General features: G+C 40.2%; 7 protein-coding genes across 7 annotated transcripts; 4 read left to right on the top strand and 3 right to left on the bottom strand. All coding sequences in view use genetic code 12, as the record gives it.

Moving 5' to 3' along the window:
• Positions 1–1,321: 1,321 nt before the first annotated feature.
• IST2 (Ist2p) lies at positions 1,322–4,276 on the top strand (the record flags this gene model as incomplete). The annotated part of the gene is made up of 1 exon (XM_051752250.1): positions 1,322–4,276. The coding sequence occupies one exon, from the start codon at positions 1,322–1,324 to the stop codon at positions 4,274–4,276; it is 2,955 nt and encodes a 984-aa protein (XP_051608716.1).
• Positions 4,277–4,347: 71 nt separating this feature from the next.
• KGF57_002888 (uncharacterized protein) lies at positions 4,348–5,106 on the bottom strand (the record flags this gene model as incomplete). Its single annotated transcript, XM_051752249.1, has 1 exon — positions 4,348–5,106. One exon carries the CDS (start codon positions 5,104–5,106, stop codon positions 4,348–4,350), a length of 759 nt encoding a protein of 252 aa, XP_051608715.1.
• A 417-nt stretch (positions 5,107–5,523) lies between these two features.
• LHP1 (Lhp1p) lies at positions 5,524–6,456 on the top strand (the record flags this gene model as incomplete). Its single annotated transcript, XM_051752247.1, has 1 exon — positions 5,524–6,456. One exon carries the CDS (start codon positions 5,524–5,526, stop codon positions 6,454–6,456), a length of 933 nt encoding a protein of 310 aa, XP_051608714.1.
• Positions 6,457–6,625: 169 nt separating this feature from the next.
• Positions 6,626–11,989, top strand: KGF57_002886 (irc3; the record flags this gene model as incomplete). The annotated part of the gene is made up of 3 exons (XM_051752246.1): positions 6,626–8,485; positions 8,640–10,716; positions 10,917–11,989. 3 exons carry the CDS (start codon positions 6,626–6,628, stop codon positions 11,987–11,989), a joined length of 5,010 nt encoding a protein of 1,669 aa, XP_051608713.1.
• A 316-nt stretch (positions 11,990–12,305) lies between these two features.
• KGF57_002885 (uncharacterized protein) lies at positions 12,306–16,373 on the top strand (the record flags this gene model as incomplete). The annotated part of the gene is made up of 1 exon (XM_051752245.1): positions 12,306–16,373. One exon carries the CDS (start codon positions 12,306–12,308, stop codon positions 16,371–16,373), a length of 4,068 nt encoding a protein of 1,355 aa, XP_051608712.1.
• A 189-nt stretch (positions 16,374–16,562) lies between these two features.
• On the bottom strand, positions 16,563–18,596 carry CPH1 (homeodomain family transcription factor; the record flags this gene model as incomplete). The annotated part of the gene is made up of 1 exon (XM_051752244.1): positions 16,563–18,596. One exon carries the CDS (start codon positions 18,594–18,596, stop codon positions 16,563–16,565), a length of 2,034 nt encoding a protein of 677 aa, XP_051608711.1.
• Positions 18,597–21,768: 3,172 nt separating this feature from the next.
• Positions 21,769–24,522, bottom strand: KSP1 (putative serine/threonine protein kinase; the record flags this gene model as incomplete). The annotated part of the gene is made up of 1 exon (XM_051752243.1): positions 21,769–24,522. The coding sequence occupies one exon, from the start codon at positions 24,520–24,522 to the stop codon at positions 21,769–21,771; it is 2,754 nt and encodes a 917-aa protein (XP_051608710.1).
• Between the last annotated feature and the right edge of the window lie 58 nt (positions 24,523–24,580).

The following is a 24,580-nucleotide window of genomic DNA, read 5'->3' as shown; positions in this document are numbered from 1 at the left end:
ACAGACTCTTCTTGTTCCTCATCCATGTGGAATACTCTGGACTGTCATGGACTCATGATTGATTGATTCATTGATTGATGGAGAATGGATGTGTTGCAAACATGTGGTAAAAAAAAAAAAAATAAGAAAGAAAAAAAGATTGTGATGTGGTCAAGGGGTTGAAAGTAAAGGTGAAGGTGGTTTGCAGTAGTCACACATTTCAAGAAAGATAACTGAATTTTGTTCATCGCACGCCTTCGCTAAAAGTGGTGTGCATTTGTAAAAAAAATGCAGCTCTTACAGTATTACACCATTGACTGCTGAAGAGTAGTGAAAAGTGGCAAGAGTCGTCCTATCATTTGTGCCCTATATAATTATGTGAATAATTGTAACCATTGCCTCGGTAACACGATATTACTACTTCTATTGTGGCTGTACCACTCAGCATCGAGTCTGAAATGAATAGCAAACGTAGCAACAAAAAAAGTGTCGCAACAATATTTTGATGACACAAAAAAGTTGCACGACATTATTGTTTTGCGCACAGCCAAGGGGAATAGATTGCGACGATCTTCTGCTACGCCAACTAGAGACGACCTCCTGCTCGGAAGTAGAGAGAGAGGAGAGCCAGTAAGGTAGAGAGTATGTCCACAAATCTTGCCACAAAAATGCATCAGCAAGGAAAGTGAATATGCGCAGATTACAGAACTAGTCGGACTCTTCAAGGTGTAACTTGATCACCTGAGTTACAAAGCACAGTAAACGCATTGGTTTTGCTAGTAGTGAGATTGTATCGAAACGCATCAATATGCACTTATTTAATACTTCATAGATAGGTTATTTAGTTGTTTGGCTGTTTCGCTATTTGTTTGTTTGTTTGTTTGGTTGACCAATTGCAAATTCACAAAAGAAGGCCGAGTCACCGAGCACCCCCATTTGCAAGACACAAAAAATACGTCACACTTAAATCTCATACAAATATCTTTTTTATTTTTTGTTTTTTTTTACTTTTCTTATTGTTTTATGAATCTTACACAGCACACAACACATACACACAGCACACACACACAGCACACACACAGCACACACAGTTTTCAGTTTTCATTTAATTTTTTTTTTGTTTTTTTGAAGTTGCTAAATTTATAAATGTCATCTTCATTATCATTATCATCATCCAATACAATTGTCAAATTTCAACCAACACTATTAATATATATAACCTCAATTGAATTGCTTCTTTATTTTATTTTATTTTCATTTTTTTCTTTTTCTTTTTCTTTTTCTCCTTTTCTCAATTCACCCACCATTGGCAACTGAGGATACGGAAACACTTCACTCCGCCATGCCACAAGCAATTCAGGAATTGGATCCTGATTTTTACATCGCATACAATTATCCAATTGATGACAAGACAAAGAAAGTGAACTCGCAAACCGAAAAGGCATTGTACACTTTTGTCGAGTATTTGTATGAAAAGGGGTTTGCAGCTACAATAAGACCAGGCGATCCTACTCACTTGTTGATTTTCATCAAATTATCACCATACAAATTCATTGAAGAAGCTGAGAAGGACTTGATCAAGAATTATGAATTTGGAGTCACTGCCAAGGACGACGAATTGAGCTCAAGATTCAGAATTATTTACCAATATTTGACCAGTAGCAAGAAACTTGGAGGTTGTGGAATTGTTCCGGGAGAAGCCCCCTACCAGGAAGTTGCTGGTATTGTTCCCATCACTAGCGCTTTCAACGAAACCAAACTTGTTGAGGATTTGAAAGACGCATTCACCAAACCAGAATTATCCGCCAACCGAATTAGAAGAACATATGGTGTTCAAATTGCACTCTACTTTGAATTCTTCAAACACTACATCTATTGGTTGGTTGGTTTGTCTGTGTTGGGAGTTCTTCAATTTTTCAAAAAGAAGGGGGCTTACTCATTGGGCTACACGTTTGTCAATTTACTTTGGGGTACCTTCTTTTTGGCATTTTGGCACAGAAAGCAACAATACTTGGTAAACTTGTGGGGTGTGCAAAACTCACATCTTGTTGAAGAGCATAGTTTGGAATTGGCTGAGATCAATGACAAGTTTGAGCCTCAGTCAAGCTATTTACACAAAAGCAACACCGAGGGATTCAGATTTGTCAAGCAACTCCTTTTCATACCAATTGCTTTAGGATTTGCTGCTGTCTTGATTAGTTACCAGTTAGGGTGCTTCTTCATTGAAATTTTCTTGACCGATCTTTATGATGGTCCTGGTAAGTCATATTTGACCTTGTTGCCAACGATTTTGATTTCTGTCTTTGTTCCAATTTTGACCATTGTATACAACCTTGTTACAAGTGTTGTAATCAAATTGGAAGGCCATGATACCAAAGTTAGTGAAAACCAATCAGTTTTGATCAAAGCGTATGCTTTGGACTTTTTGACTAGTTACGCACCGTTGCTCATCACTTCGTTTTTGTACTTGCCTTTTGCTCATTTGGTTGGTCCTCACTTGGGAGATATCCAAACCACAATTTCGTCGTATGTTGGTGAAAATAGATTTTACTCAAAGTATTTAACCAAGTTGAAATCTCAAAAGGAGTTTAAAATCAACCAAGGCAGATTGAATGCACAGTTTTTTTACTTTGTTGTCACCAACCAAATTGTGCAAGCCGCTTTGAAATATGTCTTGCCATTGGCGATATCAAAAGTGGTGAAGTTGTATCAAACGAAAGTGCAAAAGAAGCCGCAATTAAAAACTAGTGACGATAGTCCATATGAGGCTGGTTGGTTGCAAAATGTTCGAATCTCATTGGACTTGCCAGAATATTCTGTTGATGCCGACTTCAAGAGTGTTGTATTGCAATACGGTTATTTGATTATGTTTGGTCCAGTTTGGCCATTGGCCCCTTTGGTATCCTTGGTGTTTGCTGTAATCTTCTTCAAATTGGATCAATTCAAGTTGTTCAATGGTAGCTACTTTAAGCCACCAGTGCCCAAGAGAGTGGACTCTATCCATCCTTGGAATTGGGCATTGTTCTTGTTGACTTGGTTAGGCTCTATTGTTTCCCCCGTGGTTACTGCTTTTTACCGCCACGGTACTGCTCCTCCAAAAACAATGGGTCAATTTGCTTTAGATAACGCAAGTGTCAACATTTCATCCTCAGCCAAGTTGGTTTTGTTGATGTTGTTCACTGAGCACGGATTCCTTTTCTTGAGCTATGTGTTGTACAACTTGAGTGAGTTGTTCAAGAGTAGCGTTGAATGGGAGAACGATTTTATCGATAACGATATCAAATTGAGACACGATCATTATTCAAAACATGTCAAACCAACTATTAAGGTTGCAAATGTCCCAGCTTGGAATGATTTCACGGTTCAATCAGCCTTGGATTTCACTCCACCTAGTGCCGTTGAACCAGTTGATGATGTAGCTGCCGAAAAAGTTCCATCAAAGAAGCAAGGATATTCTACATCCTCTCAAGCTGCTGAAACCTCGGTCCATTCTCGGTCTGAACAGGCAAGATTACTTGCCGAGAAGGAGAGACTCTTGAGGGAAAAACAGGCAGAATTGGCTAAATTGGAACAGAGAAAATTGGAGGATCCGGCCGTTGCTGGTACAACCGCTTCAGAGTATAACCGATTGAACCGAGACAAAGATGCCAATGACTCAATCATTGCCGCCAAGTCGGATCCTAATAGCAAGCAGCACTATTCTACAATTGATGACAATACTCATGTTAGTGACAGCAATACCCTGAGCAATCAGCCCACTGACCAAACAACAAACACCAACGAATTGATTCACGGCTCCACCCAGATCCCACCTGCACCAAATGACAAATCTGCAACGGTTTACACAGACAAATACACCACCCACTCTGAGAATGCAGCCAAGGCGGAGGCCCGTGCACCAGCAGGAGCTGGTCTTGCGTCTGCAGCCGCTGCTCCGCCTTCGAACACGGACAAGGAGAAAGACCGTCAACAGAATTTTGATACCAACCCAGCACCAGCAAAGGAAAACAAAACGGGAATCAAGAATAGTAATTTGACTGCCACAGAACAGAGAAAGGCGTTAGCAGCTGGTGATGACAGGTACAATGGTAACCATGATGCTGGAGTTGAGAAGGAAAAAAAATCCTCTAGTAAGAACTCCAATCAGAACTCCAAAGACTCCCAAGACGGAGAGAAACTGAATGGAGCGGAAGGTGACGATGGTTCAAGCAAAAACTCTGAAGCTGATTCCTCCTCACCACTGAAGGATCCTAAACGTAAAAGGTCCGGTTTGAAAAAGTTGTTAAACAAGATATAATCTATAGCCAAGCTCTTTTATTAATAATCAACAACGTTTGATATTTTACATACACTATGTAATTTTTTTTTTTACTTCTCCAGCTTTGGTGGCCTTGCGCCAAAGATGGACGACCCCACTCTTACGCAAGAGCTGCCTTGTTTGATAGCTTGTTCATAATCGTTACTCATTCCCATGCTCAACTCTAAATCGAAATGATACTTTTCATCCAAGACTTTTTTCCACTCAACCAATTTCTTGAAGTCATAGTTCTCTTCATGACCTGATTTCGATTCGGCTATCGATCCAATTGTCATCAACCCTACAAGCTCCAACTTCTTGCAGTCATCACTCTGAATATACTTTATCGTCTCTTCCAAGTCCGACATTTGCAAAAAACCCGATTTCTGTTCCTCGCCAGAAGTGTTGACTTGCAAATAAACGTTAATGACCTCGCCCTCTTTCCTCTCCCTTGCATTATTCAACTGCCGACATTTTTTCAAACTATCTACCGTCTCCACCGCCCATAAATTTGACACTTTATTACTGAGATCTTTGCATTTACCCAGCTGCAAGCCGCCAATGAAATGCCAACATATGTCCTTGGGTAACTCCTCGGATTTGGCAACGAGTTCCTGCACGTAGTTTTCTCCAAAGTGCCGTACTCCAATAGAGTACAAGGCCATGATATCGGAGGCAGGTTTGAATTTTGACACTGCAACTAATCTCGTTTTGGGATTCAAGGCGTGTACTTTTGCGAGTACATTGTTGTAGTTTTGAACGAGCTCGGTAGCTCTGGATTCCGTGGGTTGTGGGAATATTAATGATGATGACGATGATGATGATGACATGCAGCGAAGGCGTATTTGGGGGAAGGTTAACGTTTTGGGCTTAGTCAAGAGTGATCTCATGATGAATGACGTAGGGAATCTTGAAAAAAAAAAAAAAACGAAAATTAAAAGAGAAGCAATCAGAACAAAGAAATCAGAGATGTTGTGAGGGTGAGTGTTTTGTTTTATGTGTAGTCGAGATGTATCTTGGAGTATATATGCCAGTAATTCAGGTGGTACTTGCACCTTCTGGAGTCGCTCATATGTCTACCTCTTACGTATAATAGACGTCAGTCCCTATGCTCTTCTCTATCTTTACTCTGCGAAGAGATGATCAGGATGGGAAAAAAAAAAAAAAAAAAGTTGAAGGTAAATTTCGGAGAAAGCCAATAACAAGTTTCATTACAATTACCACCTACTCGAGGAATAGTCTTTATCATGACTGAATTTATCTATAAAGGAGACGACTTTGAAGACAAGGTTAGAAAACAAGTTGAATTCTACTTTTCAGACTCCAATTTACAACAAGATAAATTTTTATGGAAGATTTACGAAGCAAACGATGGATGGGTTGAATTGAAAACTATCTTGACATTTGGAAGAATGAAACAATACAGACCAGAAGAAAAAGTGGTTGAAGCTTTGAAGTCGAGTGATAAATTAGAATTGTCAGCAAACAACGACATGATCAGAAGGAAACATCCATTGAAGGATTTCAACGAGATCAAGAACACCAAGAAAAGAAACACAGTACACATTGAGGGGTTCCCACACGACTTGACCCAAGAGCAAGTCGAAGCATGGTTTGAGGAGAAGATTGCGCCCAACTTGCCAAAGGAAAAGGCAATTTCTTCTGTGCGTAGAATCAAGAGCAAAGCTAAGAAGGAGTTTTTTGGTGTTGTTGATGTTGAGTTGAGCAACGAGGAAGATGCTCAATACTTGGTCAAGGATGTGGAAATCTCTTACGAACAGGGTATTCTCTCAAAGGAGGATGCACAAGATGCCGACAAGAAAAGTCTCTTGAAGAAAATGTCTTTACTAACATTTCAAGAGATGAGGGAAAGCGGTAAAAGATTCGGACAAAATGAAGTAACCAAAAGACGCAACAGTTTCAATGAGAACAACAAGGGAAAGAAGCAAAAAGGTGGTAAGGGCAAGAAATTTGATCGTAAAAAAGGTGGTGATGGATCAGATTCGGTAGAATCTAATGAAAAAGAGTCTATTTTGGAAAATGCCATAGAGGATGACAAGATTCCTGAGGGAGAGGAGAATAAGGAGTCGGGGGAGGTGGAAAAACCAGTAGACACTAAAGAAACTGAGACTGAGAAGGTACCAGCAGAGGTCTCAAACGAAGAGAAAGTTAAGGAGTAAGGTTGAATGAAGTGTATAAATATGTATATTTTTTACTGCACGGCAGTGCTACCACTAATTTTCCAAAACGCGTCTTAAAATTCACGAGTTGTACATTTTCTTTTCTCTCGAGTTCTGATTCCCACTGTCAAACAAATACTACACATCAGAAGCAACCCAGCTACAGGTCATGGTCGAAGAGACTTTCAAAAACTTAGTTGCAAAGACATTTGGTCCCTCCACACAACTCACCGATGATGAGTACCAAAAATTGAGCTCACTCACTCAAATATTCAATATTGACCTTGACGACCTCTTTTTAGAGTGGGAGTCGTACAACGTGGCCGAGGTGCAACAAGATTTGGAATTGAATATGGCCACATTGATTCAATTTCATGAATACTTGCAGAAAAAATTGGCCAATAACAAATTGACTCCCAAAAGCGCCCATGTCATCAAAGACGGCTCCGCCAGAAAGCCATTGTCGAAAAGAGCATCCAACAATAACAACAGTCCTGCTACTCCCCACGCAAAGAAAAGAAAGTTTGATCTGTCGGAGCCAGACTTGTCTTCACCAGCTAATTTTCACAGTGACAATAATACCATTGCAACGTCGCCTATCAAGCCATCCACCGTATCGCATACACTTTTGGAAACATTGAATGCAGAAGTTGACGCCGACAATAACTTAAGCAAAGAGAGTACTAACAATCCTATCAAATTGACTGCAAATTTTGACCCTTCCAAATTTAAATTTCGCACCATGCAAATGAAACTTCTTGAGAGTGCCGATGTACTTGACGATCAAATCGATAGCGTGGCTCGTTTGTACCAAGAGAGTAATAAATCGCATCAACAATTTGGAAACCCTTGTTTGAGCTCACAATTTGATATCTTGTGCTGTGGAAGGATAGTGCCAGATTCGCCCACTTATGATAACGAGGCATTGAATAGCAACTCATTGTTTTTGGAAACTTCGAGAATTTCAGGTATTGGTCAACGAGTGCCGCTCGAGTTGAGTAAACTACCCGGTTACTCGTTCTTTCCTGGTCAGGTTGTTGTATTGAAGGGAAGAAACCCCACCGGGAAGCATTTCGTTGTAGATGAGGTCATGGCCTTGCCCCAATTGGGAACTCCAGTGACCAGTAGGTCAGAACTACAAGAGTTCAACGTATTGCAAGATGGACACGGTGTGAAAGTTCTCGTTGCGTCCGGTCCTTTTTCTAATCTGAACAGGCTCCAATACTCGAAATTGGAAAGCTTAGTGGATAAAATAAACAATGAAATACTTCCAAATGTGGTTATCTTGAATGGTCCATTTCTTGATTTGACGAATAAAGAAGTCGAGGAAGGTAGGTTTAACTTTCCAAAAGATCAAAACCCAAAGAACCTCGATGATGTCTTTAGGTTGTTGATTACTCCAATTTTGAAAAAAATTGACTCCAAGATCCAAGTTGTCCTATTCCCCTCTTTGAGAGATAGTTGTGTGAACCATTGTTCCTACCCACAAGATTCATTTGATAGAAAGAGGTTTCAGTTACCAAAAAACGTCAAAGTTTTCCCCAATCCATCAAGTTTTGCCATCAATGAAGTTCTTATTGGTTCTTCAAATCTTGATCTTTTCAAAGACTTGAAGGAGGTGTTTAAGCAAGATGAGAGGCTTTCGAGAAACAGATTTGATAGAATTATTGATCACTTACTCGAACAAAGGCGATACTACCCTGTCATGCCTGGTTCAATTTCGAGAGTCAAAGAGCAGGACTTGTCGCAGCTTAGAAATGGTGCGGCAGGAGAAGATTTGAATGGGGTTAGCGTTGGTGGATCTTCTTTAGAAGCACCCTATTTGGGCCTTACTGAATTGGGGGACTCGCTACCAGATGTTTTGATACTACCATCCGAGCTCAAAGTGTTTGCAAAAGTGGTCAATGGAGTTGTAGTGATCAACCCCGGTCTGTTTGTTCGTCCAAGCAAGTCTATGGGTAGTGAAGATGGAACGTATGCAGTGTTGAGAATAGCTGCACCACAAGTTGATGCTGAAGACGGGTCTAATGTGGAACAAGTAGAAGGTGATTCAAACTTGTTTCATCACAATGTTTATAAGCGTTGTAGAGTAGATATTTATACGAGTTAAAAGATGTTTGGTTTAGAAGAAACGCGAAACTATCAAGTCCCAATAAAATCCGCAACGGAAGCTCAATGATTAGCACGCTAATGAACACGGTAGCATCAACTTATTCATGTCAAAGAGATTCACAACGTGTAATTTGCGGATAGGTCTCGGTGCACGGACTCATGCTTCTCTAAGATATCTACATCTGACTTTCCGTAAATTGCAACTCATCGAGGACGCGAAACTTCCTATTGCAACTGATGATTATTTGACAACACTTGTGCCGAAGAAGCTCCATCCTGGACTAGAAACTATTCTAGCCAATGCTAATAGACCCATTCAGCTCCGTGATTATCAAGAAGATGCCGTGCAAGCCGTGCTAAACAAACTAGCTAGTGGCGTGAAGAAACCGGCTGTGGTGATTGCAACTGGAGGTGGGAAAACGGTGGTATTTTCCCATTTAATACCGTACTTGAAGCCACTCTCCAAAGAGCGCGGAAACAAGGTACTCATACTTGCGCACACAGAAGAGTTGATTGACCAAGCAGCTAGAAGTATACGGTTAATGAACCCAGGATTGAAAGTGGATGTGGAAATGCGGAAATTGAAAGCATCTCCTGAAGCTGAAGTCGTTGTTGCTTCAGTTCCGTCGTTGGTGAATAGAAGAAGATTTGAAAAGTTTGAACCAATTGAGTTCAAGAGTATCATCATAGATGAATGCCATCACGCACCAGCAATCACATATCGAAAAGTCTTGAACCATTTCCATGCCTTGGATCTGGATCTGACAATAAGTGTAATTGGTTTCACTGCAACTTTAATGAGACATGATAAGCAGTCCTTGGGACATATTTTTGATGAAATTGTATACGAAAGGTCACTAAAAAGCATGATCAAAAGTAAGGAACTCGCTGATGCCAAAATCAGTGAAGTTAAGGTGGAGTTGAACCTAGATAAAGTGAAGACGGTCAGGAATGAGTATGACCCAGCAAGTTTATACACCGCTATGAAAGAAATTGACTTCAATGAAAAGATTGTTTTGGCTTACCTACGTCTTAAAAAGGAAGTGGACTGCAAGAGCACATTAATTTTTTGTGTTGGAGTTGAACATTGCTATGAAGTTTGTGCTTTGTTTCAAAGCCATGGCATCAATGCGCAGTACGTGACAGGTGAAACTTCCAAAGTTGAGAGAGCAGTCATAATTGAAGATTTCAAACGGGGATTGATTCCAGTGTTGTGCAACGTTCAGGTTTTCACTGAGGGAACTGATATGCCAAACATTGACTCGCTTATCCTAGCGCGACCAACCATGTCAAAGTCTTTGATGATACAAATGATTGGGAGAGGTTTGAGGTTGCATAAGGAGAAAACGCATTGCCATATAGTAGACATGGTTGAATTGACTAGGCAGGGAATCGATATCAAACCGACACTCGAGGGTGAAAACTTGGTGAATTCAAGGAAGAAAATGTTGGAGCGTGATGATGAATCGGACTTGACAGTGCCCTCACCGCATGCGCAATTGTCGAGCAAGGACAGAGAGATTGCTATAGCTAGGATCTTGGAGTATCACAAGAAGGAGATTTTGACGCTTGATAAGCGGCCTGAGATACTTCAAACGCCAGCAATTTGGTTTCAAGATCGAGAAATCGTCGACAAGGTAATGCTTAGGAACAAGCATCCCTGGACGATGATAGAAGCAAGCAAAACCTGGGGACTACCCGGATTGCACGACTCTTATTTTATATTGAAACGAACAATGTACAAAGGGGAGAGGACGTTTGAAGTGCTGCGTCACAGCTTTCTGAGCTCGCTAGGGAGCGTCGTTTACAGAGGCGCCAATTTACTCAAAGTATTTGCCGAATTGCAGAGAAGGTACAGTGATCATTTGGACTATGCTGAGAAGCGCAACTCTTTTGCTCGGAAAGCAACACCCAAACAAGTTGGTTGGATAATGGCCATGATGGAGCATAAAATTGGTTTTTATATGCAGAGAAAGGGAGTTGACGTAAGCAAGGAAGAATTTAAGGAGCTCATTGCTGAGGTATTGAAAGATGAGAGACAAGCAATAATCTGCAGGTTCATTTTTGCATTAAGGCTCGGCGACAATGACTATGAAAAGATGAAGTGTGCACAAGTTGTAAATAACGCTGCAAAAAGAATAAATGACGGTATGTAACGTGTCGTAAATTAGAGTGTGCGGAAAAAAAAAAATAATGCAGACAACAATGGATATCAACTAGTCATCTACCCTATATATATATATATATATATATATACACACACATACACACAGCCACCCTAAAGATGAGATTTTGGTGCCTATTTTTACTACCGCTTTCATTTTTGCTTCAAACGGCTGTCTGCGAAGAAACAAACAAGGATACGAACACCGAGTTTGTCAACAAATCAAATCATACCAACAACTGGGCAGTGTTGGTATCGACGTCTCGTTTCTGGTTCAATTATAGACATATGGCCAATGTTCTCAGTTTCTATCGTACGGTGAAAAGACTCGGTATTCCGGATTCGCAAATCATTCTAATGCTTTCAGATGATGTTGCATGCAACGCAAGAAACGCATTCCCTGGAACAGTTTTCAACAACATGGATCAAGCATTGGATTTGTATGGGTCTAGTATTGAAGTTGATTACAGAGGGTATGAAGTGACGGTGGAGAACTTTATTCGTTTGTTGACTGATAGGTGGGGCCCTGAACAGCCAAGATCTAAGAGGCTTCTTACAGATGAGAATTCCAACATTTTTATCTATTTGACAGGTCATGGGGGTAACGAGTTTTTGAAATTCCAAGACGCGGAAGAGATTGGCGCACACGACATTGCAGATGCATTTGCTCAAATGCATGAAAAGAAGAGGTATAATGAAATTTTCTTCATGATTGACACGTGCCAGGCAAACACCATGTACGAGCACATCTATTCACCCAACATTCTTTGTATTGGCTCGTCCAAACTTGACGAAAGCTCGTATAGCCATCATTCTGATTTGGATATTGGCGTTGCGGTTATTGATAGATTTACCTTCTTTGCATTGGACTTTCTCGAAAAGATCAAAAGAGACTCTAAACAGACAATGGACAAGCTTTTTGAGGTTCTCAATTTCGAAAATGTGCACTCGCACACGGGAATACGAACTGATCTATTCAAAAGAAATGTGAGTGAGGTTTTGTTGACTGACTTTTTCGGTAATGTGCAGAATATTGCTGTGGACGTAGCCCCAAAGGACATATTGAATGCTACGAAACAAGTGTATCCATCTACCACAAGTTTCCATATCCCAAACCATTTGCGGCCAAGAGTAGAGGCAGAATTTGGAATCGAGGAAGAGGACTCCAAGCAACTTCATTTGTCCAAGACATCTTCAACTGTGCTAGGTTTCAGTGTAACAGGTCTATTATTTGGATTGTGGAAGTACTTTTCTTGAATAGTTTAGTTCATAGCAATGATGATTTTGATTAGAGTAGCAGCACCTACAGCTGGTTTATTTCTCTGGCAATTATCTTGTACACATAGTAATCATGACATTATGTGAAATTCGTTTGCGTCGCGTTTCATGCTGAGGTTGTTGTTTTTTTTTGTTTTTTTTTTTTTATATGTTTTATATTTTTTTATTGCTTTTTGTTGTTTACACTTTTGATATGTTTATTTGAAGAGTGCAACAAAGTAAGAGAACAAGTTGCCAGTCGTCCACTGTAACTATCACCATTCATCTGTCGTCTACAGTACACAAAATTACCCACATGATGCTGACTGGCCCACCGAACTCTCAAGAACTGCTACAAGTGATGGAATCGAGCGCTTCTTCCAATGAGGTCAAGTTGCAACATATGCAAACACTAAAAGCACACATAAAGAGGAATTCCATTGATTTGAGTGAAGTCCCCATGTACCTCCGCATCATAATGAAGGGTCTTGAATTCAAGGAGCATGGCATTTCGAATATCAGTTTCAACGCGTTATCGTACTTAATCAAACGAATCAGTGCACAAGATCGATCGGGCGAAATCCTCAAACAACAAAGCTTCCTAATACTTCCAGTTTTGATTAATAAGTTGGGAAGTGACAACTCGTCAGTTTCAAAAAAGGCACTCGAAGACTATTGGCTTAGTGCTCCGGAAGAAGTTGAACATGCCGTCAACGAAATTTCATTCACTTCTACGAATATGCAAATAGCGATTGAATCTATTCTTTGGATGGAACAAATTGTCCAAAATGTTAGCGTGAAGTTGAATGTACGCTTTTTTGCTCCTGCTATTCTTAGAATGTTGTCAAAGAATCAAGGACATGAGGAATTGATTGATAGTGTGCGTCAATTGTTTCTCCTGTACATACAACATTCGTCCAGTCCACAAGTGCGTCAGTACTTGGAATTCCAATGCAAATCGTACAACATCGATAAGAAGACTACTGAGAAAATACTTCCAAGGAGTCGACCAAGTAGCTCCCGATCAAGCTCTAGTCGACTGCTGGAAAAGAGAGTTGCTACTCCAAAAATTCCTGAGAGAGATTCTGAAGTCGACACCGTCTATTTTTCAAGCAGTTTATCTAACCTCTTGGACAAGGTGCACTATGAGTTAGCTCTGTCTGTGAAACCTAAGGATGTCCTGGATGGGGTCGAGCTCCATCACATTTTCGACACATTCTACCAATGTTTTGAAGGAAAGGAAGGAGAATCTAACTGGAAACAAAGAGAGAGACGTATAGTTGAAACCCGTCTGCTTTTGCGAGGAAATGCAGCAAATGCTTTCAAAGAAGATTTGGTATCATGTTTGAAGTCATTTGCAAATCCTATGTGCAAGGGAGCAAGCTCCCTTCGTACTACCTTGTGCACACACACTTGTCAATTGATCAAAGAGTGTGCAATCATATTGAAATCAGATTTTGAGCCGTGTAGTGACTTGCTATTCCCCACACTAATGAAGCTATGTCTATCAACCAAAAGCATTACCTCGGGAAACGCCCATATGGTTATATCTGCTTTGTATGCCAACTTGCCATGTAACGCCAAATTATTCCAACGAATTGTCCAATCAATGGATGAGCCCAACTTCAAGCCACGTTCCTTTGCTGTGACTTGGTTGCAAATATTGCTTTTGAGGTATGCATTGGACCATTCATTCTTTAATGGTCAATATGGGTTAGCGATTGACACTTGCAACAAACTTATGATAAAATTGTTGAAAGATGCAAATCCGAATGTTCGACAGGTGTCGAAGGAATGTTACTGGTGCTTTTCAAGAATTTTCCCTGAGGAATCAGAGGCTTTGATAGGAAAATTTGATGCAAATACAATACGAGCATTGGAAAGGTCCCAGCGTGAGCTTGGTGTATCAGCAACTACCACAAGAAAGTTGTCGACTAAGATTTCTGCGCCTCCATTGAAGGAGTCTACTTGGGATAGAATTAAAGATCAGCAGCAAATGAAGGTGTCATCTCGATCTACTTCACGAGAATCCAACCCAGACTCACTTGTTGCTTCATCATATAACAGACCTAAGGCTCCTAGAGCCGTACCGCAAGCATTGAAAAATGAGTCGAATAGAGCTACCCCAAGGGCAGCAAGTTGGAATGCTCTGCAAAAGGATGCCGCAGGTCTCCCTGAACGAGCAAGAAGCAGAACCGAGGTGTTCCCCAAACCTCCTGTTTCCAAGGAGGATGAAGTTGTCGTTCGCCATTCGGCTTCCGAACCACCTGTTGAATCCTCAAGGGTGTTTTCAAAGGATCAAGATCCAATGATTGATTTCATGTCGTCTAAGAGTACAAGTGACTTGATGGAAGGTGTAAGCTTGTTGAAATATGCCATAATCAGTAAAGAAGATGTTTCCAATGCCCATGCATTGAAAAGCCGCTTGAGATACATTTCCGAAAAGGACCCCATGGTGTTGAAACAGTTGTTCTCTTCGAATGACTATGTCTTCAAGACAGCCGCTAAGTTGTTTACACTTGATGACTTTGTGCGTGTTTGTTCCATCATATTTGTTGAAGTTGATCAACGAGTCTACGAATTGATGACTGGCGATATTGCCTTTAATGACTTTTTCAATGAACAGATTCTGTTGCTAGGTACTGTGATTGACTCCCCCGCCATTGCAGGAAGCACCAACTTCAAGTTCTTGATTTCATCGTATCAGTTCAAGATCGCCAAACTGATATTTCAAACATTTCTGATTGCACTTACTAAAGTCAAATTAACAGATGTTCAATTTGGTGAACTTTTTCAAGAAATGGTGAGACTGATTTCAGTGTTGAAGGGTCTGGAGGCGCATACCAATTTGAAGCAGTTGTTTTGTCAACTTTATGCCATCGACTCTTATAAGTTCACTCAGTTGTTGGACGAAGCTGAGTTTGCTATGAAAGACGAGGTGGAACTGATTGTTGGAATCGACAGCACGGTGCATCTCGAGAATCCGTTGGATCAGTCTGTTTTCGAATTGACCGAAGTTAATCCAGGTGGTTTGAAGGAAGATTATGCTCCAAAGTCTGCCGATGATGGCTTTACCATGGTTGTGCCTAAGTTGAGAGACGAAACTACCAATAATGATTGTAACAGTAAATGTAGTCCACTAGGCCAAATTGCAGAGATGGGCGAGGATGACGTTGTGATGGTTGATGAAGAAAATGATGTTCAAATGCAATCATCTATGCCGATAGAGGTTGACGCCAAAATTAGCAATAACACTGCCCAAGATGAATCGATAATGAAAGGCACTCGTCCTTTTAAGTTGATGGTAAAAGGATCACAGGAAGATGCAATTTCCTATTCTGACCCAATTGTGAGCAACATCAAGCCGCATGAGGACTTGATCCAAGATATGGCACTGATCCACATTGAGAATCCATCGTCTCGACCATTGAAATCCCAAGATGCTGTTCAAACCATGATTGATAAAGTCGACCCGTTACGGGCCCGTACTAACAAGACCAAAAAGATTAATATTTATGAGGATTATAAGCTACCAGCGAGTGAGCCACGAAATGAGAGAAATATTGAAACCGTTACGTTTTATTCGCAACTTTTTGGAAAGGGGCTTGGTGGTGATTCGTTGGCTGTTGAACAGTTCAATAACTGCTGTGATGTTATCGCGCTGATTGCGAATGTGGAAGACAAGACACAATCAATGATATCTGTTTCCCAATCAATCGCTTCATTGAGTGCCACGAGCTTTGAATTTAGGGAGTATTTTTTGACCACTGGTAAGCACAAATTGACTAGTTCGTTGTGGGAGTATTTTGAACTTGGCTTTCAGTATGGAGCTCGACCAATGACGACTTTAGAGGTTATGGATGGGTTGATTATTCTCAAGCTTTTACTCCGTTACGATGAAACTATGGACCCCAATGAGATTTTCCGGGTTATGGACTTTACATGCAAGCTAGTTACGAATGTTTGCAACGAGATGTTTTTGATTTGGCGTGAGATTGTGACTCTGATTATCAAATACGGAAGTCACAGTAACTCCAAGCACGATTCATTGAAGCTGAGCATTGAAAAAATGCTGTTTGGGTACCTTATGGACACAACAGGGACTTCTCATAACCTCGCAATGACTCAATTATGTCTTTATTTCCTCTCATCCACCTTAATCCAAGAAACCGAATTTAGTGAGGAGAGATTATGCCAACTAGATGAAATGTTGGGTAAATTCTTTAATTGTGATGTGGCCGAGCTTCGGCATTCGGCCATAGTTTGCTATAGTTGCATATTGAAAAACAGTGCCTTGAGTTCTGATCAAAAGCAAGTTATGGAGAGATTGAAGTCGAGATATCCGATTGCCAAGCAACGGTTGATTGAGGAGTATAGCAAATGAGCGGGTGGTGAATGCAGCAATTAGCATAAGCTGTCTGGGGAGAAGGGGATAGCTCACAAACATAACATGTCTATAGGCTCGTCTACAATACTCGAAGAAGAAACGGAAATGTTTATATATTTATGAAACAAATCTCTATTAAACGGAAAAAAGGAAACGAAATCTTCGTGTAACAACATATCGGCACGTTCACTTTTTATTTAAAATTCTGGTAGTCTTGGAGTTCACCACCTCATTCAATGATACTTGTGGGTTTTCAGTTTTGATTATGCTCTTCTTCGATATACCACCTCCACCACTAGCCCCACTCATCTTTGATTTCTGTCTTTGCACCTGTGCAAGCCTTTGTGCTTGCTGTTGATACTGCTGTTGTTGCTGCTGCTGCTGCATCTGCCTCTTTTTGTTCATCATTTTATTACTTATCTGCTGTTGTCTATTCATGCTTTGAAATTTTATTTGCTGTTGCTGTTGCTGTTGTTGTTGTTGTTGTTGTTGTTGTTGTTGCTGCTGCTGTTGCAGCAGTTGTGGTATTAGCATAGGTTGATTGACAGAATAAGGTATGAGGTCATCATTCACCAACATCACGGGTTGTTGCTGAATTGGGTATCCAAAGCCGAAATTGAGGTCAAGAATGGAGTTTGTATCAGTAAAGTTGTGATTCATTTGGCTTGTGGTCCAGTACTCGCTGTCTGGATGTATGAGATTGTAATTGTAGCCTGTGCCCGTCATATCAGCCAAATATGCTTGTTGATCGCTGAAATTGAATGCTTGAGAAGGTATCTGTAGTTGTTGTTGTGGGATCTTAAGAAACTGTGGTGTCGAAAGTGCTGCATAAGCGGAGGCTTGGTGTTGCTGCTGTTGCTGTTGCTGTTGCTGTTGCTGCTGCTTGAAGCCGGTTTGCAACTTAGCTGAAAGCGGAATGGGATAGCTAGTCGCTAGTGCGCCTGATAGTTGCGGATGCGAGAAAAATTCATCTCCAATATTATCTTGGTTTGACAATGATAGTAGTCTAGCACTAGTTGCAGGTGCGCCGGGCGGTAGTGGTGTTTTCAAAGGCTGTGTTTGCTCAATCAAATATTCGTCATTCATGACAACTTGATTCAGGTTTGCATTCATCAGCTCTGAGGGTATAAACAAGTTTGGGTCAAGAAATTCGTCGCCGTTGAAATCGTCAAACAAGCTGGCATAAGTTGAGCCGCCACGATAATTGGAATCGAGGGTGATATAGTTATCATTACTATCTCCCTGCGACACAAAGTAATCCAACGGAAAATCGTCATCCTCTTCGTCATTATCACCGTCGTGATCATCATGGTTATTACCTTCGCTGTCATCATTTTCGCCAGACTTGCTGGTGAGAGATACTCTCCTCTCAACTTTCTCACGTAATGGTTGGTTAGGCTTTGATCTAAAGAGATGATCTGATCCATCATTGAGAAATTTGGGATGATCGCTTTTCCAGTTGGCAGTAGACGACATATACTCAGGAGACGACTTTTGATCTAGAAGATTGCCATCGTCAGAGGTTGACGTCGCGGTGGTTGTGCTATTGGCGGTATTCAATGCACTAGTCTTGGATGGGCCAACAATACCATCGTGAGTTTGATTTTCTATATGTTTTGTCAACTGCGTAAACAAGCTTGAATTCTCATCGTATTTGAAACTTATCGCCGGTTCTTTGTGGGCAATAGTAGTAGGCTTGTGACCAAGTTTCTCCTTTTTCAAATCTCTTTCCAAAGCGTCAGCCATGAGCTTATCATGAGGTACATTAAACCAAAAAAACACTTTTTGCTTCTTTTGAGTTCTCAAACATGAGTTTTTGAATAAAAATTCAAGAAATTCTGATCTCGGTGGTTCCAATATGGCATCAGTGTTGCATTTCAAATTCCTCAAGTCGGAGAATATACCCTCCTCAAACTTTTTCCGATCAATAATCTTGCGACCGAAATGTTCAAATTTGTACACAATACATCTGACGATATCAGTACCGGTAATGAAATACAAGTTGTTCCAATACACACAGCTCACAAATCCCTCGTCATGGTTCAAATAGTATCTTCGAATGACTTGGTTTTCTTGCCAATTGGCGGGTGCAGTTGCAAGAAAGAATTTTAAATCATCAATTAGTCGTAAGGAGTCTTCAATTTCCTTTGTGGTAGATTTAGCGTATGTCATTGGATGTGAAGCTGTTGCCATTGTCGTAGTAGTGGCAGTAGTAGACATTACAGTCAAACGGGAGTATCAATGTACTAGCTAATGTGTGTAAGAATGGGGATCTGAAAAACGAACTCTACTAATGTTTGTAAGATTGTCGCGTCTTGTATGGGGGAGGGGAAAGGTACGTCTCTGAAAAAAAAATAAAAAATAAAAAATAAATCGACAAAGTGAAGAAGGAAAATGTAAATGAGTGTGGGTGTATATGACGTTGTAGTAAAAGAATGAAATGTAGTGGGTTAACGAAATGAGTGACTTGCTTCTTAAATGTTTGGTTTCAAAGGAAATAAGCTTGTTCTAGATTTGTTGAACAGTGGAAATTGGAAATTGGTTTTTCTTGTTTTTTTTTTTCCCCCTTCTGTACCCTTGTTTGTTGTTCTGTTGCTGTTAGGTGTGTGTACCTGAAATTCAAAAAAAACAAAAAAAAAGAAAACAAAAAAACAAAAGGCAAACAGCGACTGATTCACGTGACCCTGTCAAGAAGATTTCACACGTGACCAAATTGAATAATTTTTATCTTCTCTGGTTGCAGTGAGGATGTTGCAATTTGAAAACGTAGTAGGAATACTGACACAGATATATATTCTTTCTGAAACGGGCTGTGGCAGAGTTAATGAAACAAATGACGAATTCTGAAACAAGTCTTTGCTGATTTTTGAAACGCGACAGGGGTTCTAAGTACCTGTTGAGGTAAAACTTTTTGATGTTAACTTGATACAAAAAACTTGTGTAGATAGAAACGAGAAGAAAATAACTTCTGAAACGAATAGTTTGAACTGAGTAAAGAAGAATAAAGTCAGAATTTTTAGATGTTTCATCTTTTGGGGGTTTATATATATATATATATATATTTACTCTTTGCAGAGCTTTTAAAGTTTACCCGAATTTCCTGTTGTACTCTGCCCTCATGAGCGCAGACACAAACAAAAGCAAAAACAAAGCAAAAAAAATAGACAATATTAGAAGGGATTACAAACTTTTCTTTTTTTCTCCCACCACAAATGGCCGTCGCAATGAATATTTTATAAAACAATAAACGAAGAAGCAAAGTAAAGTCTAGATTTTAGGAAATGAAGGACAAAAGCTTCATAAACTTCAACAATGTTCAAAAACAGCCCAGTTCTAACAAGTATTTAATAAAGGTTGATATGAAGAGTAGAAATTCAAGCCATCATTGTCGAGTGACAGTAGTCTAAACGAAAAGACGGGTGGGGTTGTAGTCCCACTATTTGAGTTCAAGATTAACACCCACAATTCTAAAGCTTGCTTTTGTGCACGTTTATTATTATTTGCACAATAAGACTCAAAAAAATATTGTAGTTGTAGTCACTTCTGTTGTGTCCACAGTGGTGTGTATAATAAAAGGCGAATTACCGTTTAGCTTTTTGGTTTCGTTTAATATCCTTCTTATCGCGGAAAAGGGCCTGCGCAAAAGGAGCAATGAAGGGCAGGAGGAGATACTTTCTAATTGTCATCCTTACTAATGTTTCCCTTTGCGTGTTGTAAGCATTCAAGAGCAAACCATTTGAAGCTTAAGATTTGGAAAAAGAGAATGTAAGAATCTGGCCCGAATGAGTCAAGTGACAAAAGAGGGATGCGACCAAAAGCTTCCACAACTCCCCATCCCTCCCTCCACCCTGTCTCCAGAAACACAAAACCAGAATAAAAATAATGGTTCACAGAAGACCAAGAATTTGTTTTTTTGTAGTAGCAAGTATCCTCTGGTCACATAGCGAACTATGTGGCTCTCTCAGTACGTTTACAATCTCATGCTGTGCCAAACGCATCAAAAGTCATAATCTCACTCATTTACCTAGTGGATAATTTCAAAGGGATAAGTTGGGTTGTTACCTTTTTGAAGAACTACAATGGGCCAGCAACTCAACATTTTGACAGACCGCCTTCGTTGTTATTTTTTTTTTTCTTTTACTTTGTTCGTGTTAATTTTTACATCAAAAAGAAAAAAAAATAAACATTACACAAGAAAGATTGGTTTTGTGTGATATTGTATTTTTTTTTTCAATTTTTATCAACATGTACACGCAAGTCTAGTACAATAAAATAACCTAGATGTAAAAAATAACATGTTTATTATAGTTATAGAAAAAGTGTGGTAAATGAAACACTCCCCGTAAAAAAATAGAACATCAAATGATAAATATTATAAAAAGGGATTGTAACATCAAACATTCGAAAGCAACACCATTTTTATTCGGCAAAGCAGCAGAGAGAAGGGTAGTGGTGTGCCTCTCCCCATTAAGAGCGTCAAATTTGATGCCTCCAAAAAAAAATAAATTCTGGATTCTGATAGGTAGGATATATTGTTTTGTGTTGCCCAAGGTACGTGAATTTCTCTCTATTCGGTTTTTGTGGATGTATTTAATTCGTATTGAAGAAAAAACATCCAGGTGTGTAACCCCAAAAGAGTAGATAGTGACAATTCCAGTCTTTTACTCAATAGCATGACGCGCATACAATGCATAAATACCAACAATAAGGGAATTAAAAAATGGCAAGGCAAAATTACCAGACACGGAAAGACACTCATTATTCTTTTTCTTTAATACCCCGCCTCTCTCCTTTTAATTTGTCAAACATGCCACGCTTTATAGTCAAGTAGAAGACGCTAAAATTCATTGTGAATTTCGTATTTATCCCGGTTCTTCCGTCAGTGAAAAGGAGATAAGGGGAAAACAGCCACCGACTACATGCACTAGAGGATTAATTTGATAAGAAATACAACTATCGATAAACATAATGAAATGTCTTCACGAAATTTGGGCAAAGTCACAACAATCAAGTCCTATTTTTGCTTCTGTCGCCACCGCCACCAACCTGAAATTTACTCACACGTAAGGGAGGGGGAAGGGAAGGAGGGAAGGGGAATTTACTCCGCCTCCTCCTGTGATCACTGCATTCGTAGACCTGTAAACTGTTTACAATGGCGTTATCTTCGTAGCAAGGTGCTACCCAAGCGCTGAATACCGGACATAGATTCTACACATACCAATTTCCGTTCAAAGGCTTGTGGTAAACTCGTTAATGACTTTCATTCACAGACACATATATAAAGTATTTAACCTAAGCTATGCCTCATTGACTAAAAAGTAAACCGCCATTGGAGAGAAAGCCAAAATATAGAAAGCAAAAAATTGGTTGGATCACAAAGGCTATGCTCGTATCAGTCGTCATAATCACTCCAATTCTTTTTTTGGCTCCCAAACCACAACTCATTAAAACTACCAACTTCCATGGTTCCATTCCTATTGTCACCATTTCCACCACTTCCTCTTCTTCCAAACTCTTCTCCGCTTTTGCTGTCATATCCACTACTCTTGTCGCTTCGACTACTACTGACACCTTTACTGGATTTGGTGGTTGTAGCAGTACGGGTCTTGACATCGGATGAGCCATTAGAGGAACGATTATTCACCTTGAACGAATCACTCATATAGCTATGAATCGGGTGGGAGCTCACGGTGGCACTAGAGTTCATAAACCCATTTACACTCTTCGGAACACTGCCTGTGTTACTCCCACCACCACCACCACCACTCGACATACTGTTGTAGCTTCTGCCACCAGTGGCTCCATCGCTAGCAAAACCATCCATCGAATTGCGGTTCTTGTAATGGATCGATTTCTTTGCTCCATTAGCAATGCAAATGTTTCCGGTATTGTGTTCACCAGTAGCAACCGATGTCCCAGTTGGGTTATGGCGGGATACAGAGCCACGTCTGAAAGGTGGAATGTACTTTCCACCATTAGCATGTTCTAAGCTACTTCCCTCATTGAATGACCTAGGAGGAGATGGCTTGAGTCCCTTGGGGTCGAGCTTACCGTTGTGAAAATGTTGCCCGTTTCCATTGATGTGAGCCGTTCCATTCAAATACCCATTCTTGACATTGAAGTTTGAAAATTCTGAACGATCGCCCTCACTTGTACTTCCATGTTTGAAATCACTTTCTTCGGGAATTACATTCTCTTTTCCTTCAATAGCAAAGTCATCTTCCAAATGAAACACTTCATCATCTTGACCTAGAATCAAATCGTCAATTTCTTCTGCTAATGGCTCCACAAGAGGCGACTTTTGGGGTTGGCGATTGGGCGAGCGGAGAAATGGTGGAATATACTTTCCTGAATTGGATAGATGCGACGCCAATGAACCACTTGGAGCACTGGAGCCAGTATTCACATTTGAAGCACTTGGATGGGACATTGTGTTAAACGCCGAGCTCAAATTGGCAGACAAGCGCTTGCCGCCAAGTTTATCAAATGAACGAGGAAATTCCTCACGTGCAGGTGCATTTTGTTTTCCATTGGCGCGGCTGCTATTCGTCAAGTGGGCAGTTTGAGCTGAGGGTCGATACCTTTGGTTCGTTTTCCAAGTTCTCTTCCTTCTCAATTGAGGTGGCCTTTGTTGCCCAACAACATTTCCATTGACATTACTATTCTTATTTGTGTTGAAATTTGGATGTTGATAGCTGTTACCTTTTTTCTTATCCCCATATTTGTCCATATAGTGCTTGAAAACTGATTTCGGAGTAAAGTAGTCTTCTCTGTTGAAGTTCCCAAGTCTGCTATTAACACCTCTGTTCATCTGTGCATTCTGATTAAATGACGCAACTGTTAAGGGCTTTCTAGTATTTCTAATAAACTTGAAATCGTGGGTATTAATGGGGATGGGTTTGGCCTTGGTGTTGGTAGACAATAGCGCATCTGCTCTATGATTGTGAGGGATCTCATATCTGGAAAGGGGTGAAGCAATATGCTTAGACCTTTCCGCAGAAGTCGCACCATCGTTAAACTCGTTGGCTTTTGATTCTGTAACTCCCAGATGTGACTGCGACTTATCTCCATCTTCGTTGCGATAAGACAAATATTCATCGTCAAGATCAGCTTCCTCCGATCCATGCTCTTCTACATCCTCTCCTTCGTCCTGTTCATCGTCACCTTCGTTATAGTCGTATTCGTACTCAAACTCGTCATCAATAGTGAAAAATCTCAATGCATCCAACTCTTTAGATACACTATCCAAGTCACGATTAGTAGGATCAATGGTTAAACAAAACCGTAAAACCGAAAACAAATCTCCACTCATTGTTGAAAATATATCAAACAATGCTTCTCTGTTGCTGGCAAATTGTAGGAACCGCTTGTCTGAGTAATTAGCCACTTGGAAAGGGTTCTTGTGAAACACTAACGTTAACAAGATAACTCCAACCGACCATATATCAATCATGGATGCATCATAAGACTCAACTTCGTTATCAAACAATTCTGGGGCCATATATCTTTCAGAACCTACATCGAACTCATCCTTATTGCTAACGATTTTTGTGGTGGTAGCCAATCCCCAATCACACAATTTGATACTCCAATCTTCAGCAATCAAGATATTTTCTGGCTTCAAATCACGATGGTAGACGCCTTTGGAATGACAATATCCCACAGCATTGAGAATTTGTTGGAATACATCTTTGATATCCTGTGTGGTAACTGGACCATTTCCATTGTGTATAGCTTCATAGAGATCCCCTCTTGAACAGAACTCCAACACTAGGCATGAATCGAAATGACCATACAATTGTGAAATGTTGGGGTGTTCACCCAATATTTTATGAATCTTGATTTCCTTTTGAGCTTCATTGAGTAAACTGTTGAATATGGTGTTTTTGTCGTGCTTGTTTGGAGATCCAGGTTTAGGTGACTTTAAACGGGCTGGACTAGAAGATGGCCTTGATTTGGTTTGGTCCTTGAAGTATCCTTTCTTATAGTCAACAGGATATATAAACTTGACAGCTACTAACAAATCACTTCTTTTGACATCCTTGGCAACAGACACCAATCCATAGGAGCCTTCACTAATATCACTTACCTTGATGTATCTGTCTCTTAATAGCTTACCCTTGTCATACTCTTCAAATTGCTCCATCAGGAATCTGCAAAAAAAAAAAAAAAAAAAAAAAAAAGAAGAAAACTTTTTTTGAAAA

This window comes from Candida theae, assembly GCF_024610275.1.
Source record: "Candida theae strain CBS 12239 chromosome Unknown scaffold3, whole genome shotgun sequence".
Taxonomy (NCBI): Eukaryota; Fungi; Ascomycota; class Pichiomycetes; order Serinales; family Debaryomycetaceae; genus Lodderomyces; species Lodderomyces theae.
Note: the sequence above shows the minus strand (reverse complement) of the source record. Positions and strands in the feature narration are given on the sequence as shown.